This window comes from Nyctibius grandis, chromosome 6, assembly GCF_013368605.1.
Source record: "Nyctibius grandis isolate bNycGra1 chromosome 6, bNycGra1.pri, whole genome shotgun sequence".
Lineage (NCBI taxonomy): Eukaryota > Metazoa > Chordata > Aves > Nyctibiiformes > Nyctibiidae > Nyctibius > Nyctibius grandis.
The window spans coordinates 32,393,938-32,412,176 of record NC_090663.1 but is presented as its reverse complement, the minus strand read 5'-3'; the positions used below and the strand labels follow the sequence as shown (position 1 = coordinate 32,412,176).

General features: G+C 43.9%; 1 protein-coding gene across 1 annotated transcript in view; it reads left to right on the top strand.

Annotated features, from left to right (window-relative positions):
• The first annotated feature begins 344 nt into the window (after positions 1-344).
• The window catches only part of KDR (kinase insert domain receptor), a 32,417-nt gene continuing 14,522 nt past the window's right edge, over positions 345-18,239 (top strand). Inside the window, exons 1-19 of the mRNA XM_068402792.1 lie at positions 345-516; positions 1,760-1,850; positions 2,355-2,551; positions 3,712-3,836; positions 4,099-4,267; positions 5,489-5,628; positions 5,816-5,984; positions 7,372-7,483; positions 7,577-7,740; positions 8,562-8,718; positions 9,802-9,922; positions 10,529-10,637; positions 11,381-11,725; positions 12,664-12,810; positions 12,964-13,095; positions 14,763-14,869; positions 15,270-15,405; positions 15,665-15,769; positions 16,900-17,013. Of these exons, the coding sequence (XP_068258893.1) occupies positions 465-516; positions 1,760-1,850; positions 2,355-2,551; positions 3,712-3,836; positions 4,099-4,267; positions 5,489-5,628; positions 5,816-5,984; positions 7,372-7,483; positions 7,577-7,740; positions 8,562-8,718; positions 9,802-9,922; positions 10,529-10,637; positions 11,381-11,725; positions 12,664-12,810; positions 12,964-13,095; positions 14,763-14,869; positions 15,270-15,405; positions 15,665-15,769; positions 16,900-17,013 (2,692 nt within the window). The 5' untranslated portion in view covers positions 345-464. The remainder of the gene's footprint in view (positions 517-1,759; positions 1,851-2,354; positions 2,552-3,711; positions 3,837-4,098; positions 4,268-5,488; positions 5,629-5,815; positions 5,985-7,371; positions 7,484-7,576; positions 7,741-8,561; positions 8,719-9,801; positions 9,923-10,528; positions 10,638-11,380; positions 11,726-12,663; positions 12,811-12,963; positions 13,096-14,762; positions 14,870-15,269; positions 15,406-15,664; positions 15,770-16,899; positions 17,014-18,239) is intronic.

The following is an 18,239-nucleotide window of genomic DNA, read 5'->3' as shown; positions in this document are numbered from 1 at the left end:
CCTCACTGCGTGTGTCCCATCGGGTTGGTTTTTGGGGTCATTTCTGTTGGGGGGTTATTAAGAAACCCCAAACACGCATGATGAAGCGCTGGGCGATGTTGAATTTCAGTGCCGACGGCTGCTCTGCCGTCCGGGCAGGGAGGAGAGCTCCCGGGGACCCCTCCAAGCCCCACCATCCCGGTAGGCTCCGCCGCGGGGCCCTGGGGCGGGACCGAGGGGTCGGGAACACGGCGGAGTGGGCGGGGCCGAGGCGACAAGCCCCGCCCCCGGGCACAAGAGGGGCGGCCCTGCTCGCCGGGGTCCAGCATCCCCGCCGTGCGGTGCGGCGCGGCTCGGCGCGGCTCGGCTCGGCTCGGCGCGGCGCGGCTCGGCTCGGCTCGGCTCGGCTCAGCTGGGCTGACGGCCCGACGGCGCCGTCGGGCAGAAGGTTCGCTTCGCGCCCTGCAGCGCCCGGCGGACGCGGTATGGAACTCGGTGCGGCGCGGCTGCTGGCGGTCCTGCTGTGCCTGGCTCCCGGTAAGCCCTTGGGGAGCCCCGGGTGCCCCGGGTCCGGCCTGTCGGGGAGCCGCCGGGGTCCGGCGGCCCCGCGGGGCCCCGTGGAGAAGGGGCGCGGGGATGATCGGACGCCGGGAGGGGCGCGGGTGCGGGTTTCCCTTGGGGTTGTCGGGGCTGGTAGAGCGGGTGAGGCAGTGCGAGCCCCGGCACTGCGGGCTTGCTGTCCTCTCCTCCCCTGTCCCCTCCTGTCCTGTCCCCTGCCGGCCTCCTGCCCTCTCCTGTCTGGCCGGCCGGTCGGTGCTGGCCCGTCGGAGAGAGCTGCCTGCCGTGGCATAGCGTCCTGCTCGCTTGGCTCCAGCACCAGCCAGCGTTTCCGAGAGCAAAATGTCCCTGGAGCCAAATGCGGGAAACCCGTCATCAGCGAAGAACCTGCTCGGGATGCCAGTGATTAAAGCGTGGGGAAATACTAGGGAAACAGGGAAGGTCCCGGTCTGGCTGCGCTTTCTTGTTGCCCATCGTAGCTGGCCGAGCTGTCCCGGGATTCCTGGCGGTGATGGGAGCAGCCAGGACGGACTGAAAATCTCTCCCTGTGGTACTCGCAAATGTCGCGCGAGCTGGGCTGTTGCCTCAAAGCAAGCACTGGCACCCAGATCGCAGCCCTCACGAGCGCGGGTGGCTCGGGGTGGGCATGATGCAAGCCCTTGCATGAATGAAGTCTGGTAGTAATAGATTTTTGCCTAACTTCTTAGGAGGAAAGAGATAACCTTAGAAAATCATGGGATCAAATAAACTCATGGGATCTCGAATACATGACAAACTGTAAAATAGTTTCTTCACATAATTCACGGATCAGCAGTCTCGAAGAACATAAGTATATTCAATTTATTACAAGAAAAGTTGGTAATCCCTTTCCCCAGGGAGTGAGATCATCAGATGAAGGTTCACTTCATTTCAATGTCCCACATCCTCTTGTTAGACCTTGAAGTTGTCAACGCAAGAAAACAGGAACTCCACCCTGGCTGGCTGAATTGTAGTGCTCTGCAGCTAGCTCCTGACCATCTGCCTTTGCTTCCTGTTATGACAGAGTTTTTGAACTTTCTGGGATGTGTGAAAAGTCATTATTTACCCTTCACTGCTAAGTAGGTGATGTGAAAGTGTCCGCTTAAAACATGCTGCATATTCCTGTATATAATGCTTTTCTGATTGAGTAGCATTTACTTTGTTTGTTGGGTTGATTTGAGGGATTTTACACATGTTTTCGCAGGTTTATTTATTTCTCTGGATCAGCCAACCCTTAGCATCCAAAAAGATGTCCTCACAATAACTGCAAATAACACTCTAAATATTACTTGCAGGTAAGGGCAAATCTGTCAGCATGATTTTGATGGGGGTAATTTCTGTAGTGAGTTTTTGTACAGAATCGCAGGTGATTCAGTCTCTCTCCTGTCATCACTCCTGTTTCTCCCCACTCCCTTTGTGCCCCTCACCTCACTTTTCCCTGACAGACTTTAGAAAATATCTTAAAGGGTTGCAGCAAGGGAGAGCTGGGGAGCGCGGGGTGGCCGGGAGGAGGAAGCATCAGCCGGGTCCTCATGGAGCCCGCTGGTGAGCCATGCTTCTGACACTCCCTTTTGGGTGCTGTGTCACTTAGATTCAGCAGAATGTAGATCTTGGGTAGCTTCCTTGTAGGTATTAACAATAGGTCGATTTACATAAATTTATCCTTGATGCTCAATGTGACGGGATGAAGCCTGTTCCTCTCCATAGACGTAGAGACTAGTGGGGCTGGGGTTTGCCACCTTGGCATCAGTACTAGCACTCATCACATGCTCACGCTCCTCTAATGTTTGTTTTCCCAGCGGTCAGAGACCACTGGAATGGTCCTGGCCAAGCAACCAGAGCAGTGCTGAGAAGCGTATCTCTGTGACAGACTGCAGCGATGGGCCCTATTGCAAGACACTTACTCTCTTCAAAGTCATCGGCAATGACACGGGGGACTACAGGTGCCTCTACAGGGACAACCAGGCAGCTACAACCATTTATGTCTATGTGCAAGGTAAGTGCTTACATAGCTCTTAGGTGGCTCTTCTCCTAGCCTCAAGAGAAAAAAAGGATAGCAAGTATCTCAAAACCATTTTGCCATTAAAATTTATTAATCCTAGAATTTTTGATCCAGTCAAACTGTTATTTTTCTTGTTTTCATGTTGAGTAATTGCATGCCAATGTGCTAGTTGCCATCAATAGAAAAGCCTTCGTATCTGTAATTTTGAACTGACCTGCCATATGGAGTACTTGGTCTGCTATTCTCCTCCACCCAGAACTTAGCATACGTATCTCCGCTGTGCTCTGAGCCTGTCCTCGTGAATGCAGAGCTGTTACTGACCTCAGCAGGAGTTTCATATGAGGGAGGATTACAGAGATTGTATATTTATTAAAAATGACAGATCTGATCCCTTTTACAATTTGTACTGTCTGATACCATTCCAAAAATCCCCAACCCCAAAACATAAACTTCCATACATTTGCTGACTGTGATGGTAAAATCTGTTGAGGCTGTAAGAGATAAGTTTTCAAACTCAGGCTGTCAGTTGTGTTCGTAGCAACACAGCTGAGCGTCGCAGATGCTGCAGAGCCCCCGGTTATACGCTCATCTTAAGTAAGCACATTCATTGAGGCATCTGCCTTTTTGCACTGATGGCTTCATACTCGTTTTCTTATGCACCCTGTTTCCTTTTTATTCTTAACTTATAGCTACAATTTTGAAAAATGAGATGTTATTATGTACATGGGTAGCTTGTTTTATAAGATCATGAACTTTTTTTTTTGGTCTGACTTTGAAAAGGATGATGCCATTGGAGGGGCCAATGTAGCATGTCACTACTTTTAACTGATATTTCCTGTAATACTTACGCGAGGAAAGTCACACCAGGGTAAATCAGTTTTTTGTCGGTACAAAGACTGCGTTGGCAGGAAACTGTTCTCCAAAGTGCGTGCTGCTGCTGATAATTGTTTTGAGAATAATGATATTGTAAAGCTGGGGGGGAGTCTGTCAAAATATGTACCCCCTATTTAATCTCATCCTTTAAGTGTTTTACCACACAGAAAAGAATAAAACTGATTTGAGAAGAAATAGACAGGGAAAGAACAATATCGGAAAAGTTTCCTTCATAATTGTGTGACAAATAATATCCATTTACCAATTGAATATTCTTCTAGATTACAGATCTCCATTTGTGACTTCAGTTAGTGATCAGCTTGGCATTGTATACATCACTAAGAATAAAACTGTGGTAGTGCCATGCCTTGGAACCGTATCAAATCTCAATGTATCTCTACATGCGGTAAGGAAAAAGCCCATTATTATTTTAAGAGTTAGTTGAAATCACGTAACTACATTGCTTGAAGTAAAAATACATTTCTTAAAAACTTCTTTCCATCCGTGGGAGTTTATTCAAAGTGCAGAGTGCTGCCTATGAAGGGGAGACTGCCTGGGCTAGGATGTTAAAACTGGGACCCTGGGGTTATGGAAAATGTTGGACTTGAAAATTCAGGGTTGTTTGATTTTTGAAATGTGACTATGTATTTTATCAATATTTCAAACAGAAATATCCAGAAAAGATATTTGTTCCTGATGGTAAATCAATTTCGTGGAATAATAAAAAAGGCTTCACTATACCCAGTCATTTAATCAACTATGCGGGCATGGTCTTCTGTGAAGCTAAAATAGATGATGAAAGCTACCAGTCCGTGATATACATAGTCGCAGTTGTAGGTAAGCCAAAGTTTTTTTTTCTCTATAGCCAATGTTATTTTGCTCGCTACAACATACTGAACCCATTACATTTGGTGGGGCACTAGGTTATTCAATACTGACAATGCAGCTAATGCAAAATGGATGTTGTGATATGTATTACTTTTCTTTTAAATGCAATGTATTGTGTTCATTGGGATAAGTGCTTCTATTTTTAGTGTTTTACATAGATGCCAGGGATTTTTTTTTCCCTAACAATGCAAGCCTTTTTCTTAAAATCACTCTATTCTGTACTTTATTCACTTATCAGGATCCAAGTCATAGTTGAAGGGAACTAGAGGCAGGCACCCATCAGCAGCAGATGGAAAGGAACTGATCTGAGGGAGTACCAAGGGAATGGAGGATCTGAAGGTCGCACTATGACCTAGGTTGTCTTGTCTCCTTCAGACCTATGTCCTGGCTCTCACAAGGGTTTATGCTCTCCTGGTATATTTTGTCAGTTGTTCATCAAAAGCCCAGAAATAACATGATGATTCTGTGGAGGCCCAAACCTGAGCTGAAACTGCAGCTATTTCTCTTTTGGCTGAGGGGACGGTGACCACTTCAAGTGGCCAGATGGCACCAAGGCAGTCTTGCCTTTCTTGGAAGGAAAGCATAGCGGCCCTCCACCCTTTACTCTGTGCAGCAGGCTCTTGCTTCTCCAACGAAGTCATGAGTCCTCGCTCTGATTTGGAGCAAATGCAGAATTTCTGCAGAATTTCTGCATTCAGAATATTTTGATTTGGAATATTTGGAATACTTTAAATATTTTATGCACAAAGTAAACTTTGGATAATTTTCCCAATGCCAGACTGTTATTCTTAATAAAGTTCCTGCTTATCGCTGGGGAGGGGTATATCTCTCGTTTAGTTTCAGGTCTCACAAGGGTAAGAAGAAGGTGTCTAAGGCAGCAGAACTGTGTGGGGCACCATGTCCTGCCTGCTCCCACTGCCGGGGGGGCTCTGATCAAGTGTATACATCCTGCTGTGCCGCTGTCTGACGCGGCTCAAGGCAGGCGTATCCCTTCCCTCCAGGCTCCTTTGTACAGCCGTTATCATGCTGCACTGGGGCGTCAAGGGGTGTCTTTGTAGCTGGGGTTTCGGTGTGAGTTTCGGTGAATTTGCCTGGGAAATTTGGTGCTGAGTGCTGTAAAGAAACCTTTTCTTCCCTCCCTGTTTTGTGTGTGCCTTTTTCTTCCTCTAGGATACCGAATTTATGACCTGACGATGAACCCACACTATCAAGTAGAGCTGGCAGTGGGAGAAAAACTTGTTCTCAATTGCACCGTAAGGACAGAGCTGAATGTGGGAATTGATTTTAAATGGGACTACCCTTCCATCAAGGTAAATCCGTAATAGCTTAAAGGTGCCAACATCACAACAAAATTTGATTTAGGTATAATGTCACTCTCCCCTTTATAATATTGACAAAGCAGATGATAATACACAAAGAAATTGCTAGTATATACAGGTGTGCAAAGGGTGACAGGAGGAGTAACAGTAAAATTCCTCTGGTTTTTATCTATTACAGGAAAAACGTGCCACCATAAGGGATTTAAAAACCACTGCAGGAGAAGTAAAGAAGTTTGTAAGCACTCTTACCATCGACAGTGTGTCCTTAAGTGACAAAGGTCGATATACTTGTGCAGCATCCAGTGGTCGTATGAACATGAAAAACAGCAGTTACTTCATTATCCATGGTATGGCATCTTCCACCTCAGTTTTGTTGGTTGCTTCAGATCTGGGATTGATTACTGGGATGCAGAAGGCATCTTGGTGATAAATCAAATGACGGAAATGAACCAAATTGCAGCTACAGTATTTCTCTTGCACTCACTGTAGGATTATTTTTATACCACAAGCTTAGCTAATGCTAAGATTTTAAAGGATGCTGTATGTTTCTGAAAGCTGTAGAATCCTGTAGGAAAACGGGCAGTAAAATAAAGTGAGGTAAGCCTCTGGTCCTCTTCTGCGTTGACCTCCTTGTGGTCCTGTAAAGCTGAATTTGTGTAGATGACTTTGTGTAAGGGTTGCCTCTTCTCACTCCAGGTGAACTTAGGCTAGAATCTGGTGGCTCTGTGGGACAAGAGTCTGGGTCGGCATCAATGAAGCTAGAAAAATAAAATTTTCAGCTTTTAAATTACGAATAGATGAATCAAATGGAGTTCTGGTTGTACGGAAATGATGCAAAGGAAACAACTTTGGCTAAGTGCATAGATAAGTATGAGGCCACATCCTACAGCCTTTTCTCGAGCCCCTCTTGGGCACAGCCCCGGCGGCTCCACTGGCTTACTTCTAGAAAAAAATTGCCAGCATGAGAAGGGCCTGTTTTTAATCACTGAGTCAGACAAAGGGGTTTATATTTTGAAGGAGACTGGTTTTCCTGAGGTCTGATTTCAGGGGCCAGAATATTAATGGCTTTTTAAAAATTTTTTTAACACTCAGACTTATTACATGGCACAGTGATTCAAGATAGACTCAGTTTTCACCTGGGTTCTTTCTATTTCTCTTCAGGAGCCAAAACAAGATCATGTGCTACAGTGAGTGTACCAGATATTAAATCCATACCATCCTAACTCTTAGTCAAAAGGCTAATTGCTGTCTTAGTCTGAATGCAAGTTTATAACTTATAACAAGTAATGTAAATAATTTCAAAGTATTCTGTGACTACAATGGTTCAAATACATACTTGAGAAGAGGCTGAAAGTATCTAACTTTATCACATTGTAGTTTTGAATACTTTTGTTTCCTGGAATTAGTAGATTGAGCCAGTTTTATGATATATATATATATACAGGTCTGACACTAGGCAGTTGGTGCACTGTCTTGAGAGCTGAGTCTTGTCTCTGCTTTTCAGAGCTCCTCGGTGGCAGAACTGGTCCCTTCCCCTGTGTGAGGGAAAGGACTGTATTTTCATGGTGGGTCCATCTCTGCAGAGCCCAGTTTGGAGCCAACTGTGCTTTACCAGTGGCATCCTGTCACTGGCCCCTATTTGTCATCTGCTGTTAAGTGCTAGCCCAAATGGAGACCACTTACTTACACTCTTGTCCACATGGAAAGACCATTTAGTTTAATTTTTTTTTGCAGAAAGTCCTTTTATTCATCTGGAGAGAATGGAGAATGTGGTCGAGACAAGGCTAGGTGATACAGTCAAAATTCCCCTCAAGTTTAAAGGATATCCTCCACCAGAGGCGAAATGGTAAGAATCAGGACATGACGTGTTTGAAAAACTGAGCTATTCTTGGTCAAGGTAAATCTCTAAAATATTCAAAGTGCTCTATATTTTCTTCAGGTATAAAAATGGAAAACCCATCAATGCAAATCATACAGTTAAACTTGGCTACACGTTAGTGATCAGTGAAGCAACCGAAAAGGACACTGGGAATTACACTGTTGTCCTTACAAACCCTACTAACAAGATGCAGAAGAGACATACGTTTACCCTGCTTGTGAATGGTAAGTGGCGTACCGAAGAGGTACGTTTCTTTCACGTGTGGATGTGGTGTATTACCATTCTTGAGATTAAATTCATCCCAGAGCTATGAAGATTTAAGTGGGGGTGGTGACCAGGAGGAGAGCACTTGAACCTCAGCCCTGGGAGGGCAGAGGTGGCCCGTCTCTCCTGGCTGCAGGATGTGCTGGTTGAGAGGCTGCAGGCTTCTGGTGTTGTTATTGTGATGATACCTTGTGTGTGGTTTTTTTTTGTTTTCTGTGTATTATTTCTTTGCCTTTGCATCCTGCTCTTTTCCTGCCCTCTTTGCTGGCTGTGCTACTGGAGTCCTCCCCCACCCCACTCCATCCTGGCCCTGTCCCGCCTCGCCCATCCTTCCTGCCCCACGTGGGCTGTCCCTCCTCTTCTGCCCTTCCCTGTGCAACCCTCCTCCTCCTCCTCTCTGCTCCCCAGGAAACACCCTAGCTCCCATGCTTTGAAGACGGCAGGTCTTGGAAAGGGCAGCAAGGCTACATGCAGTGGGATCAGGGCTGGGGAATAATACGCATTTAATGGTTGAGCATGGTGGTGGGAGTCCGAGGGCTGCATTTTAAACCCGGGGGTAATGAAGGGAGATTTTATAGGAGATCCTAAGCATTGCGTCCTGAGGGCCTGATCCTCAAGGTGTTGGGCAGGTTCACCTCTTCCCAATGTGTCCTTGGAGATGCTCTGTGTTGAGCTCAGACGTGGGGCGCGGCGTGAATTAGTCACTGTGGGTCTAACGCATGCACGCAGTGCTGTTGGGGAGCCATTAGCAGGAGGTGTAACCTGCTTCTCTCTCCTCCAGTCCCCCCCCAGATCGGTGAGAACGCGCTGCTCGCCCCTGTCGACTCCTACAAGTACGGCTCGACGCAGGCGCTCACCTGCACCGTCTACGCTGTCCCACCGCCCGCCACCGTCCTCTGGCACTGGCAGCTGGAGGAGGAGTGCACTTTCAGCCCCCAGTGAGTGCTAAGCCCTTGCCATCTTCTGCAGCTTACATAGCTCTTGAGGGATGTTTGGGTTGGGTTTTTTTTTGAATGCATCCCTTGTCCAGGCTTGTTACCAAGTGCAAACACAGTGGCCAATGAAGAAAATACTGTTGTACCTAACAGGCAGATTGTTGCAGGCAGGCTCTGCCAAGGTCATCGCTGTCGGCAGAGGCAAGGGCCACGCGCAGCGAGGAGCTGGCAGCACCTGCCTGTTGCCATCATGCTTTCTTGAAGGGCATCTTGCCTCGCGCGGGGTTTCAAACGCAGCTATCTGCGTGCTCTCCCTTCAGATCTCCCTGTGGGCTGCAGGCCCAAAACTCCATCCCAAACAGAGGAAATTTGCTGTTTATGCTAATTACTGATCCTTGTGGGTTTTTTTTATGCTCAAGTGCTGAGTGTGACGGTGCTCTTTATCTGTGTGAAAGTGTATCTCGGAGGAAGTGCACTGATTGATGTTGGGGAATGATAGAGAGAGTGCCTGACTGAGATTCACGCAGCTTCCCTTATCTGGGGCTGCCATAAGCCCAGATTTCCTTTAAAAAAAAAAGCCAGAAAAAAAACCCATTCTTCTTTCCTGTTGTTGTTTTTAAAATGATTTCCACTAGTTTCTTCCTTTGGTGCCTAGTTGCTTCCTACACAACGGCTACTGTCCCTAAGAAATTCTTGTAGGGAGTTCAGTGATTTCTATGTCTCTCTGTCTTCCTTTGAACTAAATTAACTTGAATCATCCATTTATGAATGAAGGTTTGTTCCCAGAATAGCTGCTTCCCTCCAAGCATCCTGATTGAGCTGACATAGGCAGATTAATTAGGAAATTCACCTTTAGGCTTGGGGGTTCCTTATTTTACAGAGCACAAAGGTCTCAGAAGGTTATAGGGTGCAACTTAATAGAAATGTTTCCAGAAACATACTCTTCCCTCCCCAATGCAGGCTGTGGCCAGTGATGCATCCAATTTATAGATAAATATCTGCATATTGTAAAGAGAACACAAAACCACTCTCTTGAAGGGCGAATATTCATCTTATCTAATGCATATGTCTCTACTTATATCTCAGGAAGGTTCGCTCAGGAGCCAATCCATATGCATGCAGGAAATGGAAAGTGATTTCGGAGAGAAAGGGTGGGAATCAGGTTGAAATTAAGCACCGAGTCGTTACTATTGCCGGTAAAACAAAGGTGAGCAGATTTTCTTTTCTGTTGGTTGGGGATGTTTAGCCCTGTTCAGCAGTCCACATATCTGGAAATATATCACTAGAGATGAGACTCTTTTCACCTATTATTAAACTTGGGGATCTACTCTCAGCTGGTTGGGCAAGCTCCTACTGAAGCCAATAGGCAGAGATAGACACTTTCAAGTCCTTTAGACACGGACCCAAAGTGAGTCTCCACTGAGAGACATAACTTAAATTTCAGTGCTTACCTTTTAGCGGTCTGAAGTTAGGTGAGTTAATCTTGCCAATTAACTGTAATAGGGAGAAGCTGGAGAGACTGAAAAGCAGAAAAAGTTGTGAGTGCAGCATTTATTAACACATATACCAAAGTCTGCCTGCTGGCAGGCTGCTTTTTCATGTTTTCTTTTGCCTGATTGTTACACACTTAAGGACAGAAATGTAAACATCAGGAGGAGACTGTGCTCCTGCCGTGCCATGGATTTGTGCTTTGGAGGGATTTTTGGCTGTGCAGATACCTGCTGAGCACTTTGCTGAGCTGTTGGGGTGGTCAGGCTCACATATGTACTTTAGCACTGATGCGGTATGAAATTGCTGGATTGTTCTCTTGTAGATGGTGAGCACCCTCGTGATTCAAGCAGCAAATGTATCTGCTTTGTATAGATGTATGGCTACGAACAGAGCTGGGTCAAGTGAGAGAGTCATCTCCTTTCATGTGACCAGTAAGTATACCCTGTTGAGGACAGCCATGTTCAATTAATGTTATTTCATGTGTTTCACTAATGATAGGCGCTTCAATGCCGTTGTCTGATTCCTGTCCTTTATAAAATCCTTTAATCCTTTAGGATTTTAGGTTTACCTAAGGTTTTCCTAAGGCAGCTTTTAAAGTCACCACCTAACTTCAGCCTAGCGATTAGTTCTGCTGGCATCAGTGGAGTGACGGTCCCGTGAAAATGATGCAAAATGGGCATGGTTGTCCTGAGAGTGATTGCTGTTGGGCTTTTGCAGTTGCTTAAAAGAGCTACAGAGAACTTATGGTAGTGTCACAAAATGAGTAAAGATGTACTGTAAAAGCTAAGACTAACATTTTCAAAACCTGTGGCAAAGAGCTTCTGTCTTCTTGAAAATCAGTCCCCATATTCCCATGCTAAAATATTATTTTAATCCAAATCTAAAAATTAACTATAAGGTAATGCTAAGAATCATCTTTGGTTTCTGTACGTTTCTACAGGAAGAGGAACTGTATTCATTACACAGGCCTTCCTTTGATCCATTTTAAATATATTGCTTTTAATGAGATTGTGCTCTTTAGATGATTGATTGATTTTTTCAGTGTTTTGTTTCCTTATTTACAACTGGATAAGATGAGGATAAGGCTGTATTTGTAAAATGGCTTTTTCAGTTTAACGCTGGCAACAAAGTGTGCAACCTAGTAGGAATTTCTTTATTTTTTTTTAACTTGCAGGGGGTCTTGAAATTAATCTCCAGCCTCGGAATCAACTCACAGAGAAGGATAACATGTCCTTGCAATGCACAGCAGACAAATTCACCTTTGAGAAGCTATCATGGTACAAACTCAGTGCTCACGCTTTGCAGACTCCCTTTGGAGGGCTACCCATGCCTGTTTGCAAGAACCTCAATGCTCTCCAGAAGCTGAATGCAACGGTTTCAAATACCAATGGTGAAAATGTCACCTTAGAGCTCATCCTCAGTAACATCTCCCTCCAGGATGGAGGGGACTATGTTTGCATTGCTCAGGACAAAAAGGCTAAAACCCAGCACTGCCTGGTGAAGCACCTCACTGTTCAAGGTACAAATCTCTTACTGTGAACCAAAATGGGTGGCTGTGTATGAAAATAATTGCAATAGTGTCAGTTTTTGGTATCTTCAGGCCTTGCATGCGTTGGCTTAATGGTGCACTCAGTTTGTTAAATAGATTTAGACCATTTGTTGTAACATGCAAGTCTGGGGCATGTCTGGGCAGCAGGGACTTACTATTTCATCAGTACCAATGAGGAAACACTGACCAAGCCACTGTGCTGTGCAAGAAGAGGAGCTTGTCTTTTGCACAAACGATGGCGTGTGTTTAGCTCAATAACTTCTCAAATTTACTTTTCAAAATATGGTTTTCCTTCTAGCTGTATATGTGTGTGTGTATTCATAGCATTAATGCTACTGCTTTGTGTCACTGACTCTTGAGTTTGAAGTAGTGTCTGTAATTTAAAACTGTCATGAAGTGATGCTGGTATTCAGACACAAGTAATGCAAGCTGATAATCAATCAATCAGCTTTTCACACACAGAGTGATGACTTTGCTTTGGGACATAGATGTCTAGGCTGATTAGGCAGATTCAGGAAAATACCTATGCATGTTCATGGGCTGTCCTGAATGGATGTTTGATAGACCAGCAGTATCAGACTTCTCATAATGACCCTGGAAATAGAAATGTAAAGGAAGCAATTTCTTACCTATTCCTTCTTCCCTCAGCAGCCTGAGCAGTTACAAATTAAACCATCTAAAGCAAGTTACATCAATACTGTTAAAATTTTCTTGACTATTATGATTTTTTCATGTCATATTGAAGTTTAACTATGATCTCAACATGAATGCTGTGTCTGTTTGGGTTATAAAAGGATTTGAGACTTTGTTACTAGGCCAAGCATGTAAAGTGTCATTAAGTGCTGTTACTGCAAAAATGGATGTTTTCTTTAATGGTCAGTAATTTTGCTGTATTTTCGAACCAACAGAGCCCATGGCACCCACACTCGTAGGAAATCTGGAAAATCAAACAACAAACATTGGTGAAACCATAGAAGTGTCATGCACAGCAAATGGCATTCCTCCTCCCAACATCATGTGGTTTAAAAATAACGAAACCCTTGTTGAAGATTCAGGTGAGGATTGCTCCTTTGCTATGAATATGCTATCACTTAAGGGCTTTCTTTCATGGGATTTGCTGCTGATTTTCATCATGGAAAGTTTCATTTTGAATTTTTAACACAAAGTGGCATAAAAATAGCAGAACTAAGAATCATGATTTTCTCCAGGTATTGTTTTGAAAGATGGAAACAAAACACTAACCATACGTCGAGTGAGGAAAGAAGATGGAGGGCTATACACCTGCCTTGCCTGCAACGTCCTTGGATGCAGAAAAGCAGTGGCTTTTTTTTCAGTGGAAGGTTAGTGTTAGCTTCTTCCCAGATTGCGTGTGAAATCTTTATAATCACTAAGAGGAAAACCTACCGGCTATCCTGATTGGAGATCTGAAAATACACCATAAGATTTGTGAAAGGTCCTGACCATTTCTGTGAAGCTCAAATTGCGTGCTGTCATAGCCGTCGTAATCCCAGCTGTTGAGGCTGATGGTTTCTTGTCCACAATGTGGTTTAGTGCTTTTCAACAAAAGCTGAATCTATCTTGTGGTTGCAAAGAACACTCTGCCGGTCTATACTACATGCAAACCTACACAACAGAGCCTAGCTAAACCTGCAGATATCCTGAGGCATCTCTGTTGTCTTGGCAACGTAATTGTCATACTATGTTTTTTAACAGTTGTAACTTTTTAAACTATGTCTTTGCTGTCACAGCATCTAAGAAAAACAGAGTGAAGACTCCGTGCAGTCTATTGTGATTGCTGTCCCATTTCAGTGATAGGAACAGGTAGCAGTTTTGGGTTAGGGGACCCCAGTCTTAGTCCACCAAGCTCTGAAAGCAGTGTTTGTGACACCCATCTCTCACTTGTTCCAGTCCTATTGTGGCATATTGAAATGCAATTCACAATGATAAACAACAAATCCTAACAAGAGGTTAGTCTGCAGTCTGAGTAGCTGGAATCATGATGGACTTTCCACCAAGGGTTGCAATGAGATGCCTTGAACTAAAAGTTCCTTGCCCTTGATACTAATACATTTGCAAAATTTAATCACTGAATCCTTCACAAACCTCTGTCTTATAAGTCAGGGTGATTGTCCTATCTGTTCTGTTAAGGTAATTAAAGCAGTATCCTGTTATTCTTATAGAACTCATTAGGATATTAAGAAGTTGGGCAATATGTTTACATGGAGTGGAAATTATCTGCAGCTGACATCAATGTAGTTTCAGCTGATGTGGTAAATATGGCTGGGGCATGCCTGTAAAAGTTGGAAATCTGTGTAGGACATACTGTTTCACTTCAAGAAATTTATATTGTAGCTCATTGGGGTCATGCAATGGAGTGTGCTACTGTGTGGGAAAATCTGTATGGCGCAAAGGATGAAATACAGGAGCATGATGTGGTGAACGGGAGCTGAAGAAGAGAGCTGCTCCTGCACATTAATACATGTTCAAGTGGTATCTGCTGGAGACTATTTTACTGGAAAAGGGACATTGTAAATAAGACCTTAATTTTCATTTGTTCTTGTAGATACGTGTTTTTTCATGCCCCAGCCGAAGCATGTAAAGAGACAAGAGAGAGATTGTTCTCTGGGTCATTGTCACAGCACTTTATTTACTATATGATCGGGTTTTTTTGGTTTCTGGAGAAAGAGTCATTTATTTTGAGTATTCTAAAACAATGATTTCTTTTTAAAATGTGAGATTTTACTTTTTTATATTTGCCAAAGGTCCAGATACTGTCCTTGTAACAAACCTGATGCTAAGAAATTGGGTGGTGTGTAAAACAGCATGAAACTAAGCGTAATATTCCAACATAAAAATCCAAGCTTTTTGCTTTGCTTTTGTTTCCTTGCTCCATGTTGAACTTTTAAAATGAACCTTCAGAACAAGGACCCCCATTCTCTACTTTAGTGAATGAACAAAACCAGTATGCTTCCAACAATCACTCAGATATTCATTTATTTCTTCCCAGGCGCTGAAGAGAAAACAAATCTGGAGCTCATTATCCTCGTTGGCACTGCAGTGATTGCCATGTTCTTCTGGTTGCTTCTTGTAATCATCCTCCGGACCGTTAAGCGGGTAATGAAAAAATTCTCGTACTGTCCTATCAGCACTGGTCTTGCATGACAAATGAGAGCTGACTTGAGGCCTTTTGTGTTGTTTCTTTCCATTGTTCTTAAATCAACAGGCACATTTTTTCTCTCCATGCTGTAACATTCTTGCCTGGAACTGGGGGCACACAAATTTGTTTTTAATTGAACAGGCCCTCACAAGAGAAAAAAATGTTTCAGCTGGTTTTGTTTATTAAAAATAAAGTGCAAGCAATTAACAATGATGACACTCACGATGACATGGTGTAGGAAAACAGTAGCCTGGCATTTCTGGGAACTAGTGAAACACTACAAAGTAAGAAAATGGCACTTTGCCTGCACGTCGCCAGCAAAAAAACTGTGCAACTACAACTAATACCCTTTTCCAGGCCAACGGAGGGGACATGAAGACTGGTTACTTGTCAATCATCATGGATCCAGATGAAGTCCCTATAGATGAGCACTGTGAACGGCTCCCATATGATGCCAGCAAGTGGGAGTTTCCCAGAGACCGGCTAAAGCTAGGTGCGTCTTCACTGCACAAGCTCTTCGGTGATACTGCAGCCATCCCTGTGCTGGGGGGCATTTCAGGTCCTGGCTTGCCCTGATGCAGGACCCCTGTGTGGGTTCTCTGGTTCCATAGGATATAATGCATCCTCTCTCCATTATCAGCCCTCTGTTAATTTCTGATATATAAATTCAGTTTACATTTGCTGATTATTCTGCATCTTTTGCCCACTGTGCCAGGCAACTAATCAGAGTCTGTTCGTCTTTTCACTTCAAGGTAAACCTCTTGGGCGTGGAGCTTTTGGCCAGGTCATAGAAGCAGACGCGTTTGGGATCGACAAAACTGCTACCTGCAAAACAGTGGCAGTCAAAATGCTTAAAGGTAAAAATGATGACTAAAACTTCACCTTGAATACACAATATAGGGATAATTGCCAATCCTATAATCAATAGATAGAAAATAATCAAAATGTTTGTACCAATGATGTATACAAGTTTAGCTTAGCAGTTGGTGTCATGAAGCAATGATTAGGGAAAGTACATGCCTTTACCTCATTGATAATTGGAGCAATGCTACTATGATTTCTTAGCCATTGCTTTATAGATCTACTCAGGCTCAGAATATAAACTTTCTCCTGCAAGCAATTTGCACGTGTCCATTTTGGCGTTATGCAGCCTTTCTGCAAGTCTCAGACAATGGCTTAGGCACGCTCCAAAATGAGTAATAGTTTTGAACAGCTTTCTCCTCACTTTAAATCATATTATAGTTGCCTTGCATTCACCACAGGAAATTTGAAAGCTGTGGTTCCCAGACATACTGTTTCTGAAGAGGACATAGCTGGGGCAGCAAAATGAGGCTGCCAGTAGCCAGGGGCTGTATCCCACCCTGTGGTGTACTGGAGGATGGGATGAGTGTGCAGTAATGACAATAAAAATAAGAAAGCCCCATCCCTCCAGCTTCTTAGTGCTCAGGCAGCCTGCAGAGAGCTGCCTCTTCTGCCCTTCTCTCTCCACTGCTTCAGCTCTTTCCTCTTTCCCTTCTATCCATACGGGATGAGGACATCAGCCGCATCATGAGGCTGCATGGGCAAGCATGTTTGGCCCTGGCCCTATGTCCCCCAGTCCAGACCCAATTGGACCCTCAGCGTGGACCCCAGCAAAGGCTACGGGACAATGTTTCTAGCTCTTCTTGGCCGGGAGGGTCCAACGGCAGAATACAAACTGCTCAAAAGGTCTGTAGGAAAAAAGATGTTTGCTAATCTGGATTGTTTGTGTCCCTGTTCTGATGCACAGCCCTTGGCAAACTTTGGAAAATGTTTAAAAGCAGAGCAAAACCAACTGTGTGATGCATGTGCCTAGCCGTCATCAGTGTCCTGCAGCATAGCTGATCCAGGCTATCAACCAACAAGACTTCTCAGTAGATGGGCTGGAAAAATAGCAGAAGGGAACACAGAGGAGGGGAAAATCTTTCTGTCTGTGATGCTCCTGATCTGTGTTGTTTTACCTTTGCAGAGGGTGCAACCCATAGTGAGCACAGAGCACTTATGTCAGAGCTGAAGATCCTCATTCATATTGGCCATCATCTCAATGTTGTCAATTTACTTGGAGCCTGCACAAAGCCAGGAGGTGAGTGACTTCTCAGTGGGTGGAAAGGTGCTAATGGAAACCCTATTTCTGCCATTTCTGCTGCATAGAAAATTTAGTTTCAAAATTAAGGTCTGAGAAATTGTCTTCTTTTTTAATAAGAAATCCTGACAAGAGTGAGCAGGTCCAGAGGTGGAATAAGGGCTCATAAGCCCTGAGTTCTACATCCAGCTTCACCCCTTAGTTGTTCTGTCACTGCTTTTCTATACCTCAGATCCACTTTTATAGCGGACAATCCATGTGTAACAGACTTTGGGTCTGAGTCTAGTACCAGATTTAACAAGTTGGTCTTATTCTTGTCACCGGCTGCAGTGCAGTTGCAAGCTGTGACTTCCCTCCCTGGCTTTGGATGGGCTGTGGGTGCCTCTGTGTGTGTGTAGGAGGGGAGATTGCTCTTTGGAGTCCAGCTCTGGGTGGATGAACCTATTTTGCTTTATAATTGGGGACAGATGTTTCATTTAACAAATCCAGCACTGCACGCTAATTTGGAAGAAATTCAGTGTAAAGTAACTCAGTAATAATTTTTCAGGGAAGCTGACTTGTTGGCTTACTGTGGGATCAGAATTTAATTTGTAAAGTTCCATGACAGAAGTGCAGTAGTTGAAGGAAACATAATCCATAAATATTTCTTTCCTTGTTTATTCCATAATAAAATAACATAGCCAGTATCTGGAACGTAGGATGGAAATTTATCATTGTAGCATATGCCTATATGAACCAATTTGAGCATGAAATACCACATTTGGAGTGTATATTAAGGCATTTATGTCTGAAACTGAGATTCCTGTTTTAAGTTTTTAGGACTTAAACTGCCTGCCCAAAAATGCTTGGATAATCGTGTGTGTACTTTATTGCAGATGAGTGGTTAATCGCACTGAAGTTCATTCACATACGTATGTTGCATCCTTACAATATCAATTAGCACAGACAGTTATCGGCACCTTAAGTATAAGGACAGCACCTTACATTTTTCCACATAAAATTAGGCCTGTGATTCTCAAAAGTATGTGCTTTCTTTTCCTTCCTTTTACAGTAGAAAAGGAATAATTTCCCTGCTTTGATTAGATTTTTTTTTAATTACTGGTATTTTTAAAAACCTCTGGGTACTAGAATGCTGTTTGAAATGTATGTATTTCTAGCTACAAATTATGCTGTGAGATAATGTGGGATATAAATGGTCTTTCTAAGGAATTGCTTTATGTGTTATA